Source organism: Watersipora subatra, chromosome 3 (genome assembly GCF_963576615.1).
Source record: "Watersipora subatra chromosome 3, tzWatSuba1.1, whole genome shotgun sequence".
Classification (NCBI taxonomy): Eukaryota; Metazoa; Bryozoa; class Gymnolaemata; order Cheilostomatida; family Watersiporidae; genus Watersipora; species Watersipora subatra.
In genome coordinates, this window is record NC_088710.1 from 66470415 (window position 1) to 66485319 (window position 14905).

The window sequence follows — 14905 nt, forward strand, 5'->3', positions numbered from 1 at the left end:
GTTTATCTACCTTTCATAAAAGACTGAGAAGATTTTGCAGGCTGAATTTAGATAATAATGGGTTTTAAGACACCCATCTCTATCATTCTGAATCGGACTAAACATCCCTAATCTCCATTCCTGAAAAAGCTAGGCTACGTCACATATTTATGGGCGGAGCTTGTTATGCCGATTGTGTTGTTCTCGAGACAGATATTAAAACGTTTTAGAAAAGCCTTCATGACTTTGACAGTTAGTGGACCAATCTTTATCTTGAGTACAAAATCGGAATCTGTCGAATCAGAATCGGAATGTCTGATTTATCTAGAAAATACGATAAAAGTTGTATGTAGCGGTTATGGTTCAAGTATTGGAGGTGGTTAGTCACAAGATAGTGTGAGGATATTAACCGGGCTGGTCAAACAGACTACAGAATATAATAATATAACCAACAAGCTATCATATTAGCATCATACCAGTATGGCCAGCTCACTATACTATTAGCATCATACCATTATAACCTAAAAAGCTATCATATTAGCGTCATACCAATAAAGCCAGCAAGCTATCACATTAGCATCACACCAATATGACCAGCTAGCTATACTGTTAGCATCATACCAATATAGCCAACAAGCTATCATATTAGTATCATACCAATATAGCCAGCTAGCTATACTATTAGCATCATACCAATATAGCCAGCTAGCTATACTATTAGCATCATACCAATAGAGTTAGCTAGCTATACTAATAGCATCATACCAATATAGTAAGCTAGCTATACTATTAGCGTCATACCAATATAGCCAGCAAGCTATCATATTAGTATTATACCGATATAGCCAGCTAACTATACTATTAGCATCATACCAATATAGCCAGCTAGCTATACTATTAGCATCATACCAATATAGTAAGCTAGCTATACTATTAGCATCATACCAATATAGTAAGCTAGCTATACTATTAGCATCATACCAATATAGCCAGCAAGCTACGCTATTCTGCCACTCAGACAGATACAAGATACTGAAAGTGAACATACTGCTGTCCGTTGTATGATCCTTTCTTGGTGCTGTCTTGTCACTCGTATCTCTACCTTTTCTCCAAGTCCAATCAAATGAGTCATCTTTGGCTTGAGTCCAACTGCAGAGTCCGCTTGCAAAGTTACAATCAACTATTCCTGGCGCTACAAGTCATTTGAGAACTAGTTGATAATCGAGACAACCAGAGAACATAAGTGTTACCACAATTACCCAACTCCTCCATTACATGAGCTGATGGAATCCTACCTGTTAGATTAACATATCTAAATAGCCTGTACTGCTGTCACAGCAACATACTCAAGTAAAATAATGAGAGGAATAATGAGTACCGTCCACTTCCTGTATTCATAAAGAAGACAATTATGGTTTTCTTGTATTCATGAAGAAGACAACTCCTAAACCTGGCTAAGCATTGATATCTAACTGACAGTATCAACTGACCTGATGAGGTTGTGCTTGCTAGAGGAGATGGTGTGATCGAAGCGAGAGGGGAGGTTGGCACATTTGATGTTACAGCATCGAATGGCTGCACTGTGCATGAGCTATCAGAGAAAGTGATATCATCTATAGCTATGTCGCTCCTCAGGTTGCTCCCTCTTACTGCTTCTATGACGATCTGTAAGAAGAAATACGATATTTTACTATTGATTCCAATTAAAAGAGCTGAAAGCTTTGCTTCTCTCATTTGGAGGAAAAAATGTGTTGTTCAAGGCTATTTATCTAGCCATTTATAGCGCTCTCTCTCTCTCTGACCCGCATATCACCTGTTGTAAAACTTGAAGGTCAGCTTGATGACTGTATGCCAAGCTACAGCTGTACCTAAACCATGCCTGCCCAGCCTAGTCAACATCAAAGGTAAACCCACAATCCATACGTAGAATACAACACTTACTAACTATGGTGAAGTTGAATAAACTGGTTGGCCAAGGTGAACATGTCCAAGCTTTAGGAGCATATCTATCCTATCTTTGCACATATCAGTTGAGACTTGTTCCATTGATGCTCAAAATACCTCTAATAGACAGCCATAATATGGCCAAGGCTATACAAGTTTATCAAGGTATCCTCATCACAGCATGGTAGAGCATCCACCCTCCTTCATATTTACATTGCTCAGCTTACCTTATACGGTTTCAGGCTCCAGGTGGGCAGCATACCATTGATCCAGATGTCTCCTCTATTACCAGTCATCTCCCAGTATTTAGTCAAATTTGCTGTAAGCAGACATCAGGCATGCCATCTATGTCACTGATAGCTAGCATTTTGGTAGTAATACATATAGTTAGTCATGGAATAGTGTTCTCTTTATGCCAGTCTTAGAAACAGCAAGGACTGAGTAACTTGAACATGTTTTTATATTAAACAAATGTGCAGTCATGCTATCTATAAGTAACCAAGCATGACACCAAAAACACACAAAAGCAAAGTTTAATATTTGTAAAAGAGAAGCTTTCACAATCTTTCAGGACTTTCGTTCAGATCAATCATATTTTTGAACAGCTGCTTTTTATCAGCCAGGCAGCCGGACTAAGCGCACTCTGACATGAGCAATGATTGGCTAACAATGCGCAGTAACATATCAATTGATGTGCGTACAAATGTTACTTAGCAAATACTGCAGACACCGGCATATGTGCGTGTCGAACCAGCCATTTTAAGCAGAAAAATGTGTAGCTCTTGCAAAACCTACCATTTGTTTCGAGAACATAGATCCTGAGTGCGCCAATGTCAGTTCCATACATGTGGAACCAGAAGCTCATGCACCTTGGCTGCACACCGGTAACTGGTAAGAATGTTTGGGAGTACAAGCGTGCGCGGTCTCCTACTTTTCTGGGAGCCGAACCCTCAATGAACAGATAACTCCCTAAAAATCAAATCAACTAATGGTATTAATAGATGCTTAAAACAAGATTTTGGGAGAGTATAACAGTGTCTACTCTGGGGAATAGGACTGAATTTGCAAATAAAGTTACATGTATACAAAATACTTTAACGAAAAAAGAGAAAGACCTGAGTAGCAGCCTGCAGAGGCAGACTAACACCTCAAAATCTGTGCGTTACACAACGGTATGCTTTCTTCTTAAAAATAAACTTTATAGAAATATCTTTTAAAGGAAAGTTGCAACAAAACCTTTTCCAGTTGTATGGTCAAAGCTGGGTCCTGTGAACTGCGATGAGGTCCTCCCAGTGCCTCTTATCCAATCAAATTCGTCACCCGTTTGTCTGTTGGACCAGGTGCAGGTATTCTTTTCAAAATCACAATCACCTACAGGAGCAGGTACAAGTCAATATGCGCTAGTCAGCATATTCTTGTAAGCATATACCTGTCAGCATATACTAGTTAGCATATATACTTGTCAGCATATACTGGTCAGCATATACTAGTCAGCATATACTGGTCAGCATATACTAGTCAGCATATACTGGTCAGCATATACTAGTCAGCATATACTATTCAGCATGTATACTTGTAAATATATACTTGTCAGCATATACTGGTCAGCATATATTAGTCAGCATATACTAGTCAGCATATATTAGTCAGCATATAATAGTCAGCATAGATTAGTCAGTATATATTAGTCAGCATATAATATTCAGCATATACTAGTCAGCATATATTAGTCAGCATATAATAGTCGGCATATATTAGCTAGCATATACTAATCAGCGTATAATTGTCAGCATATATTAGTCAGCATATACTAGTCAGCATATATTAGTTAGTATATATTAGTCAGCATATAATATTCAGCATATCTTAGTCAGCATATAATAGTCAGCATATAATAGTCAGCATATACTAATCAGTGTATAATAGTCAGGATATATTAGTCAGCGTATACTAGTCAGCATATATTAGTCAACATGTATTAGTCAGCATATAATAGTCAGCATATATTAGTCAACATATACTAGTCAGCATATAATAGTCAACATATATTAGTCCACATATATTAGTCAACACATTATAGTCAGCATATATTAGTCAGCATATATTAGTCAACATATACTAATCAGCGTATAATAGTCAACATAAATTAGTCAACATATACTAGAATCGCTAAATTATCATTAGAATAACACAGTTTGAAGAGATCACCAATAAGATTCAATGTTTTAAAACAAGCATCTCAAAAATTATCTACCTGGTTGAGGACAACTGCCCTGAGAGATATCTAAATCATCGATGGCAATATCACCGGCAACACCGGATCCAGTCACACCCTCAATTATGATCTGCAAACCAAACAAGCTCCACTAAGTACATGCATTTATGACAGACATAACTGAGGGGATACATTATCCTAATCTATTTGTTTGGTGTGATGCATGGACATTTATGTTCTTTTTAACACACTCCTAGTCCCATCACAAGCATTGACTACGCAATTTTGCAACCACTAACTACAGGATATAGAGAAAAATGTATATACAATGATAAAAAGTGCCGAATTTTTAGTCGCGCAAAACACGTGCACAGTTTCTTTTTTACTTCTTTCAAGATGTCCACAAAATTAGGTCTTCAGATATTTGGAAATTTAAAAAATATCCAACAAAAAATGATGAGTCAAGCATAAACAGTGGGTTTGACATGTGGAAGTTCCATGAGTGAAATTAAAACAAGACCTCCATGTACAGATAACATAACCTGTCAGTTGAATGCTTGATACTGACAACAGCGCATCATATACGCCAACTTACAAATCTAAGCAATCATTTATTGGAATTTTACAAATAATAAGTGATGATTAAGGTGCAATGCCTCAAATTGTAGTACCTGGGCATTTAAAAGACCAATTAGTACGTAAGCTAGTAGTACGTAAGCTAATAGTACCTAAGCTAGTAGTGCGTAAGCTAGTAGTACGTATGCTAGTAGTATGTAAGCTAATAGTACCTAAGCTAGTAGTACGTAAGCTAGTAGTACGTATGCTAGTAGTATGTATGCTAGTAGTACGTATGCTAGTAGTACGTATGCTAGTAGTACATAAGCTGTAGTACGTAAGCTAGTAGTACGTAAACTAATAGTACGTATGCTAGTAGTACGTATGCTAGTAGTACGTAAGCTAGTAGTATGTAAGCTAGTAGTACGTAAGCTAGTAGTACGTATGCTAGTAGTATGTATGCTAATAGTATGTATGCTAGTAGTACATAAGCTAGTAGTATGTAAGCTAATAGTACGTAAGCTAATAGTACGTATGCTAGTAGTACGTATGCTAGTAGTACGTAAGCTAGTAGTATGTAAGTTAGTAGTACTTAAGCTAGTAGTACGTAAGCTAGTAGTATGTAAGCTAGTAGTACGTATGCTAGTAGTACGTAAGCTAGTAGTACGTATGCTAGTAGCACATAAGCTAGTAGTACAGATTCTGAACCAGTTAACATGAGGGATACGCACCTGATAAGAAGATGATTGTGGGGGAATAGTTGCCTCCCCATCTTGCCACCGGTTGCCTTCATTCACCTGCTTGGACCAGACTAATTTTCCAGTGCCATTCTCATTTAATTGTCGAACACTAATTTTGAGACTGCCAATATGCACTCCATACATGTGATACCAAAATGTGAAGCATTGTGGGTTGGACGATGACCCCATCTTTGGACTGAGGATACGTGCAGCATCACCAGGAACCCGAGGACGACTAGTTTCAATGTAAAGGTAAGTGCCTACAAATAGACAGATTTTACAGTCTCTAGATTCAATGACTTGTCACAACTAATAGAAATGTAAGGACAAAAAAAGACGGGAAAAGACAATTGAGAAACCCGTGAGATACAAGCTTTTGGCACAGAATATTCCTACATAACTAGTAGAGATAGCTGTAGCATAGCTGTAGTACACTTATGTGTGCTGCAGGAGACCTACTCTTCAACTATGGTACACCTACTCTACAACTATGGTGTACCTACTTTAACACTATGATATACATACGCTAGTACCATTAAATACATGTATCTACTCTTGTACTATGATGATATACCTAAACTAGTAATACGATATACCTACCGTATATCCCCGCATAAAAACCGATTCTAGAACGCCAAAGTTACCGTACTAAGGGCTCCAGCTTATCCGTGCGTAACTCTGATTGAAAGCGAACGAAATGACAATATGCTAACTTAATATCAACAACTAGAACTTGAACCATGCTAAGCATGTGGCTGGTAGCCTTTTACTTACAGTTAGATTTATACAGTAGCGATGGCTTGCACTTGAAAAAAACCGCATATGAAGATTCATTGAAAAGGAAATGCAATGGAACCAGTGCATTTAGTTTTGTTCTCATGGTAAAAGCGTATACACCCACGCAGCTCTTGCTTGATAGTACACTATGATGGCAATAACAGTCTATGGTTGGTTATCATACAGATGATCGCTTGCATTTTACGCCTGTCACATGGAATTGCGTTAATAGTATCGCTAGTACAGTTGAAAAGATTTTATTGAAGAAATGTCTGACTTTACCCATACGGGGAAACAAATGTCTTACACTGCTTTTTTAACAATGGTTATATTATCATTAACTCTTTTGCTAACAAATAAATCTTTTTACTGAAATGATTAAATATTCAGTAAAACCAAATATTTGACATTGGTGCATATACAAAAAGTTGTCATAACATTTGACCAAATTAATTAGCATAAAATTTTACATCATCTGATGCCATAAAAAGCCACAAATGTGTTGCAGAATCAGTTTGGACATGTTTTTGTCTTCTTTATACTCCTGCGGTTGACAAGTTAAGCATGTTCCAGAGTCAGACGAGCTACCACTGTTACTATAGCCTACGGCATTATTATTGCTGTTAAAGTAAATACTCATTGTCACTGCTACTATTGCCCAATAGATAATCATCAGAAGTTCATTGGTCTACAAGTTGTGAAACCTGCATAGCTGTAATACGTCTGATCATGGTGAAGGAGAGATAGCTATACAACGTGTTTTTGCAAAGTGAAACTAAGGTCAGCATGAGATGCAAAAATGTTTCCCATTAAGTCAATGCTGATGATGTTTCCTTTCGATTATGTGGAGACATGATAGGCTGATTATATAACTACTCACCAATCAGAAACCTTTGTACTAAGCCTACAAAAGCCACTCTACTTTAGTAACATTTTGCTTTTATAAGTACGTATGGTGTGTTACAATTCATAGGGTCGGCTTATATGTGTATTTTTAAGGGTCAGCTTATATGCGAGATAGGCTTATATCCAGGGACATACAGTCACAACAGAAACATACTTACAAATAGAACATACTTGCCACAACAAATGGAAAGGCAACAGAACATGACTGCCATTGTAAGTTATGAAAACTACCCGATAATTGTGAATATGTTTTACTGTGACTAATTTACCATTCTAAAGGTAAATAAGCAGACAGGGTGAAAAGAGTTCTTGATTTAGAACTATCAATAAATATCGTAAAAAGTCTACTAACCATTCGCTGTGCCAACAGTATGATCGGCGGAAGGGCCAGTAAATTGGGATGTTGTGGGGCCCTTGTTGAGTGTCCAATCGAAGTCATCAGTAGTATCTTGTACCCAGTTACACATACTATTCTCAAATGTACAGGGTCCTTGGCCTACAACAGTCTTGCCAGCTTTCAAAGTCTCACATTCTATACTGCATCACATCTCGAAGCATGAATTTTGAATGTCGTATGGAGAATCTGTGCTTCATTGTTAATCAAATCGACAAAAATAGTTCTACTAGTTGTAATAGTTCCGCAATTACTTCTAAGTAACCCTCTAACTTATAGTAAACTTATAGTTGAGAAGTAAGTACATTCTCAACTATAAAAGATAACCATGCTCAACCAACACAGACCAGAAAACCACATCACTTACCAGTATTACCAAAGCACGATCCTGCGGCTACAGAGATATCATCCAAAGCGATGTCTCCACGATAACCCGGACCTACAATTCCTTCAAACATAAGAGAGAGGTCCTTGTAGACTGGCAGTGAAACGCTAGCTTTTTTCCAAGCGTTACCCTGAGTGCCATTCTTCTGGAAGGCAGGGTATTGTTGTACTCCCGCATCCTGAAGACAAAAGGATACGTTACATATATGAGATGTCTCACATGTCCGATAGGTAAGATGGATAAGCCTACGTGAACGCCTACAGAACATTAGTTTAGCTAAAAACTTACGGCTACAAAGAGAGTGAGGCTGCCGATATGAGGCCCATACATGTGGTACCAGAAGGTGAGACATCTAGGCTTATCATTTCCACTGATAGTAGGAGAGATAAGTATTGTGTTATCTCCTTGTTTGTTAGGTGATGAAGCCTCCACGTAAACATACCAGCCTTTATCTGCAACAGCGTAAGCCTTCCTTCATACGTGGCCTTGACCTAAGCTCACGGCACATGATTGCTGATGACAAAAGAAAGACAGTGAGCCCTTTGGTCATATCAAATGTACAGTTCCTGGTGTCTCAACCACATATTTTACATCCTTAATAATGTCTGATAAAGAAAGCCTGATGAATGGACATCAACTGAACATGAGAGTATTTTAACAGACTATCTAGCAAACAGCTAGAACTGAGGACCATAGTCAGCATGTACTCCGATGTGCCAAAGCCTGAAGCCAAACACTATAATGATAACTCATCATCCTACTACAGGGGACAACCGTGATAACAAAAAGGTTGAAAATGGGTGTGGTTAAGATTCCTGTCAGGTACTATAACGCAATTCCTCAAAGATCGAGTATGATGTCCACAGAGGCCATTCGTGTTTGTTAAAGTCATGTTGCACATACATGACTCTGCGATCTCGGCTCGACACGTCGGAGTTCAGTGGGAAAGGAACCTCGACGACTGGAGACATGCCCAGTTGCAAAAAGCAATTTACGGTTGTATATAATTCCTGTTACTACCAGAGGCCTTTGTTGGGAATCGAACCCCAACCTGTTGTTTGCGGGTCAGGGGTTTCAGTCCACTGAACCCCGGCCGCTCTCTGCGGTATTAAACACCTACAAGTGGCCTTGTCAGCATGACAGCACGCATTACCAACCGGTTACAACTGGTACACTAAGAAGTTACTCTCTACTCACTATTTCCAGTCGTGTGGTCTACAGTTGGTCCAGTTTGCTGGCTCTGAGTTGGTCCTTGAGCTCGGCTCCAATCAAACTTGTCAAGCGTGCTTTGCTTCCAGCCACACAGACCTTTCTCAAAGTCGCAGTCGAGGGAGGACTGAGGTACTAAAAGATTGTAAAGGAAAGCTTTGAAAACTGCTGACAATTACTGCAGCATTGAAAAAGAAGTTCTGATAAAATTCCATTGACGGTGATGCTAATCACTTACACGTGGTATGACTTACCAAAAGCTTTGGGAGTAGTCGTTGGAAGAGAGGTGGATGTAGTAGGAGGTGTCTCTATTGTAGATGGCCTCCCTAAAATGTATAGTTAATTAATTTAAATCAAGTTAATACAAAGATATTACAATACTATATGAATAAATAGATTACATAAAGCGGCAACCAATCCAAGGAGGGCGTGCAACTTCAGTGATGCTAAAGAGTTAACAAACATTCCAACAGTTGATACAAACAGCAGTAAGGTTTTCTACTAGCACCATTCTACTAACAGCATTCTAGTTCCATTGCCATTCTTACTTCAGATATTGTGGTAGTTGCTAAAGATTTTATTCGTTTTACAAACCAAACTAGATAGAGAAGCTGTTAAAAGGCTGACATGTAAACAGGCAGCTTAATGTTGCAAGAGAGTACAGACTTATATTAAGTACTAATATAAAAATTACCACAACTTCTAATTCTCAGATCACGAAAGTTTCGGTACCAAAATAGATTGAGAAATAGGTAATAGCATATCTCAAAATTGAACAAAACAATTGGAATCAACTGGCTAGTAGAGAGGTATAACTATGTCGAATACAAAATTTACCAGTAGTAAAGCAATATAAACAAAAGGAATGATCTTCTCAATTACTATTGCGGTAGAAGAATACTATATCAATCAATATTTGATTAGTTATTAATCCATTACACAACTACATGTATTATGCATCCATATCACTTACATGAATGTTATAACAGATTCCTTAACTAGAAACACACTAAGGATTATGCAATGGCTCTGGGGAGAATGTGGATAAATAAATCGTAAGACAAAACAAGAAAGACTTATATGAAAGGACTTACTCTGGCAAGGAACAGAGGACAGGGAAATATCATCAAGAGCAATATCACCAAGGTGATTTTCTCCAACGACAGCCTCAAATGTAAGGGAAGTCACACTTGTAGATATGGGCACCTACAATGGAAGAACAGTAGTGTAATTAATACTAATTATCAATAGAGAGTGGATTAGCTTGAAATCTTGTTTGCTAGGACAAACACTATAACATAATTATTTTTAGGTTATTTTAAACTCTTCGGTTACAATATTTGAAATTGCTTAAAATTAGGTCAATGCTTGAATAACTGACCAATAGAAGGAAAGAAGATGCGATGCCAAAGTGACGGCAAATAAAAAAAGACGATGGTCTATAGAAGCATACTAATGACACGCACCCATCCGTTATACCAGTTGTCTTGCTTGTCCCCATACTGAGCCCAGAGAAGCTTTGGTGGAGAGCTGCTGGAATCGAAGAGAGAAAGAGAACCGACTGTCTTGCCGTACATGTGGTACCAGAACTTGAGACAGCTAGGAACGGCAACTCGAACTTGAGTGTTGATGAGTCGAGCGAGATCACCAGTCCTTTGCGGGCTTGAAGCCTCCATAAAAATATACGAGCCTACAAACGGAATGAAGAATGAATAGACAAGACTAACTGACCTATCAGCTTTTCTAACCAAGATCTTTTTACAAGAGTATGCATATGAGTCAGGCTACATCTCATCTGACCCACTAGCAGAATAATAAACTAGGATAATGCATATTAGAATGTACATAAGTAGACCATAGAGACAGCGTGTCACAAAAGCATATTTTCCAGCCTTTTGTAACTGAAGAGCAATATGGGATTGATAACCTTTGTCAGTGCCAAGAGTGTGATCGACAGACGGGCCAGTGTATAGAGAGGTTGTTGCTCCTTTGCCTCTCAGCCAATCAAAGTCATCATTTTTAGTGTTAGTCCATAAGCATAGGCCTGACTCAAATGTACAATCAGTTGGGTCACCGCAGGCTCCGTCAGCCACAACGACATCATCAATAGCGATGTCACTCGCGAACGATTTGCCGACAGTACCTATTAAAACAAGCATGAGCTGATACTGTCATAAGACATTTCATGAGAAATCAATTTGCCCATTTATGTAATAGTTATATATATATATATATATATATATATATTTATTAATGCTAAAAACGTTTCGTAAAGAATAATAGAGAAAAATCAAAAAAGCACTCAATACACTGTGAAAAGTGAATTATAGTATACTATACTATTAGTATACCAGTACAATAATATACTATGCAATATATATAGTATGTTATATACTATATATATTTATATATATATTTATTATATGTAAATATAATAAATATTTATTGTATCTATTATTATTTATTGTATCTAAATATTATAAATATTTATTATATCTATATATAATAGATATTATTATATTTACTATATATTATAATACTAGTAATAATCATTACATATAACTACATATATATATATATAATATATGTATATATATACATTTATTGGGCAGCCCATAATCATTTTTATAAAAAAATGTTTTACATATAGTGCCACAAATAAAAGAATACATCAATAAATAGTTCATGTAAGAAAGGATTGAAAAACTTTCTAGTTTTACAAACTCGCATTGCCAAAAAATAAGTGAAATACAAAGTGCATCTGTGACCAGGATTGTATGGTCTAGTAATAGACAAATAATGACATTCACTAGATAAGTACTGACCTTCAATGACTACCTCCCAGGTTGCTAGCTGTCGAGGAATGTTTGCTAAACCTTTTTGCCACTGATTGCGTTTAGAGTCACCGACTCGCTGCCAAATGGGGAAACTCAACTGGTCAGCAGACCTTGTGTAGATCTGCGAATGAAGGTCATAAACCAAAGTAGAAGGTCGTGAATAAAAACTTTGATGGTTAAAAACTGAAAAGCTAGGTTCATTTGAGATGAGAGTAAACGCAATGGGTCTACACTACAGGAAGTAATTTTATGTGTGGCTATGACTAGAGCAAGTATGGTCATGCTAGTCTTTGGTATCATAAGCACTTGTATGCTCATACACTAGAAGTGTCAAGGCCATATTACACACTTTTGAAGTGTATTATTATGCTGTCTTACACATGTAGGTTGAGCTGACCAAACACTAATAAAGAAAGCAGTTTGCTTACAAGGACAATTAAACACTAAAACATGACCATATAGGCTGACCTAAACAGCAACAATTCTTCAGCCTGCATCTAAAGCAGTTTCATAACTTACTGTTAGATTTCCTATTCCATTACCATACATGTGGTACCAGAACTGAGCGCATGCACCATTCTTTCTCCCAATGACAGGAGATCTCAGCCTTGCTGTGTCTCCTTCTTTTTTGGCCGATGCTTCGATATACAGGTACTTGCCTAAATAATTTATATACTTGGTAGGATAGAAGTTATATAATTACACAAAACAATATCTAATTTAATTTTGCTAAGATTTTCACACCCAATGCATTGATTTATTCTATGTGATTCTTCACATGACACCAAGGACATGTCATTCTTAGCATGACACCAAGGACGTGTCGTCCTTAGCATGACCCCAAGGACATGTCATCCTTAGCATGACACCAACCATATGTCATCCTTAGCATGACACCAAGAATATGCCATCCTTAGCATGACACCAAGCACATGTCATTCTTAGCATGACACCAAGCACATGTCATCTTTCACATGACACCAAGCACATGTCATCCTTAGCATGACACCAGGGATGTGTCATCCTTAGCATGACACCAAGCACATGTCATCCTTTGCATGAAATCAAGGACGTGTCATCCTTAGCATGAAACCAAGCACATGTCATCCTTAACACAAAATCAAGCAGCCTTTTAGGCTTTCTAGCCAGCTATGTCAAGCATTGTGAATGTAGGCTCATATCAATATACCTCTGCTGCTGCCATATGTGTGGTCATTACTTGGGCCTGTTGATCTTGAGCTAGTAGCACCACTTTGCTGTGTCCAATCAAAGTCATCCTGCTTATCCTGAGTGTATCCACACAAATCGGTCGACTCAAACGTACACACTGTTGATGGTTCTGGAGGTTTAGAAATGGAAAACAATAGAGCATAAAAAGAAATGGTTAGATTTTAATTCTGCATGCGTCTGAGCTTTAAAAGCTTCAAAATGCACTGACAGAAAGAGACCAGAACCAATAGTGACAGAGAATAGTTTGGCAGTAAGTGATCTACGTACTAGTAGATGATCTACTAGTAGATGATCTACTAGTAGATCATCTGCTAGTAGGTGATCTACTAGTAAATCACCTACTAGTAAATCACTTGATGATCTACTGGTAGATGATCTGCTAGTAGAAGATCTGCTAGTAGATGATCTACTAGTAGATTACCTACTGGGAGATGATCTACTAGTAGGTAATCTACTAGTAGATGATCTACTAGCAGGTGATCTACTAGTAGAGACAAAAGAGGATTAAACAGCAGAAGTGTGAGTGGAATTGAAAGACTCACGTTGAGAGCTTGAGCATCGCCCACCATAGAGTGCCACATCATCAATGGCAATGTCTCCTTGGAAGCTGACTCCCCTCACACCAGTGAAAAGAATGTTGTAAGGAGCTTTGTCCTGAACATTGACCTTTGCCTGGTACCATTTGTTGTTCAATGTGCCTGTATAATCATGTGAAAATTGGGCTTATGAACAAACTATATATCACTCAGCTGCTTGGTATTTCTATTTACTACATACAAATCCCTTGAGCCCTCATTCAATACAACCCTCCCTCCATCTCCTTATGCACTCCCATATTTTCTCACAGGCTCCCCCATTTTTCAAACACTCTTCTAACTCTTCCTGCAAATCTCCTTTTTAATGAGCTTTCTTTCCATTACTCCTTGACAAACAACGATTTACACCTCACAAAGAAGCCTTAATAAGAAGTGATGTGAGTTGATAAATATTCTTGTTGAATGACAGCGTGCTGTTTCGCAATGCTTTATTTGTTGTCATCGCTGACTAATAGCCTACCCTGTTTTTGGAAGACTGTAAAAGGAGTTCCACCAGCTGGTTGAGAAGAGACTCGTAGAGTGTTTACGTGTGGTCCGTACATGTGGTACCAGAAAGTGAGACAATAGTAACTGTCTGCAGAGACAACTGGAGAAATAAGCACGGCTGTGTCGTTTGGCTTACGCGGATTGCTTGTCTCAATGTAGAAATACCTGCCTTGACCACTGGTGTGATCAGAGGTTGGACCTGATAAATGTACACAATAAGTTAGGGTAAGCAAACAGTTTCCAACTACTAGGTAATATAGAGAGCAGTTGATGTATAATCTAATGTGACCTACTTATAAAAAGATGTAAATCCCCATACTAAGACTACTTGTCCCTAGATAATGTAGGGTAGGGATAATAGCCGTACCTGTCCCTGAAGAACTAGTAGATCCTTGAGTTAAAGTCCAGTCAAAGTCGTCTGTCTTTGATTGAGTAAACTTGCAAGTGCTGCTATCAAAATTGCAGGCAAAGACTCCAAGGCTCGGGTCTCTGGTGAAAGCTGTGGTACCTGGTGTAGTTGGGGCGGTAGAGAAGGAAAGAGGTTTTGCCTCTGGAGGATAAGCTAAAAAGAGGAATTACAGTGCTGTCAACTTGTAGTTCAGTGATGATGATGAAGTTGCCAAGCAAAATCACCCTGAGCACTGACTCTGTG

General features: G+C 38.0%; 1 protein-coding gene across 1 annotated transcript in view; it reads right to left on the reverse strand.

The window, feature by feature from the left end:
• The window catches only part of LOC137390900 (MAM and LDL-receptor class A domain-containing protein 2-like), a 150108-nt gene that overhangs the window by 83896 nt on the left and 51307 nt on the right, over window positions 1-14905 (reverse strand). Inside the window, exons 68-87 of the mRNA XM_068077215.1 lie at window positions 14621-14815; window positions 14228-14452; window positions 13714-13869; window positions 13131-13280; window positions 12461-12600; window positions 11930-12062; window positions 11032-11247; window positions 10571-10794; window positions 10199-10310; window positions 9359-9430; window positions 9093-9239; window positions 8184-8347; window positions 7878-8073; window positions 5425-5693; window positions 4178-4268; window positions 3160-3294; window positions 2719-2892; window positions 2151-2242; window positions 1470-1644; window positions 1028-1171 (exon numbers count right to left, since the gene is read on the reverse strand). Coding sequence (XP_067933316.1) covers window positions 1028-1171; window positions 1470-1644; window positions 2151-2242; window positions 2719-2892; window positions 3160-3294; window positions 4178-4268; window positions 5425-5693; window positions 7878-8073; window positions 8184-8347; window positions 9093-9239; window positions 9359-9430; window positions 10199-10310; window positions 10571-10794; window positions 11032-11247; window positions 11930-12062; window positions 12461-12600; window positions 13131-13280; window positions 13714-13869; window positions 14228-14452; window positions 14621-14815 — 3210 coding nt within the window. The remainder of the gene's footprint in view (window positions 1-1027; window positions 1172-1469; window positions 1645-2150; window positions 2243-2718; window positions 2893-3159; window positions 3295-4177; window positions 4269-5424; window positions 5694-7877; window positions 8074-8183; window positions 8348-9092; window positions 9240-9358; window positions 9431-10198; window positions 10311-10570; window positions 10795-11031; window positions 11248-11929; window positions 12063-12460; window positions 12601-13130; window positions 13281-13713; window positions 13870-14227; window positions 14453-14620; window positions 14816-14905) is intronic.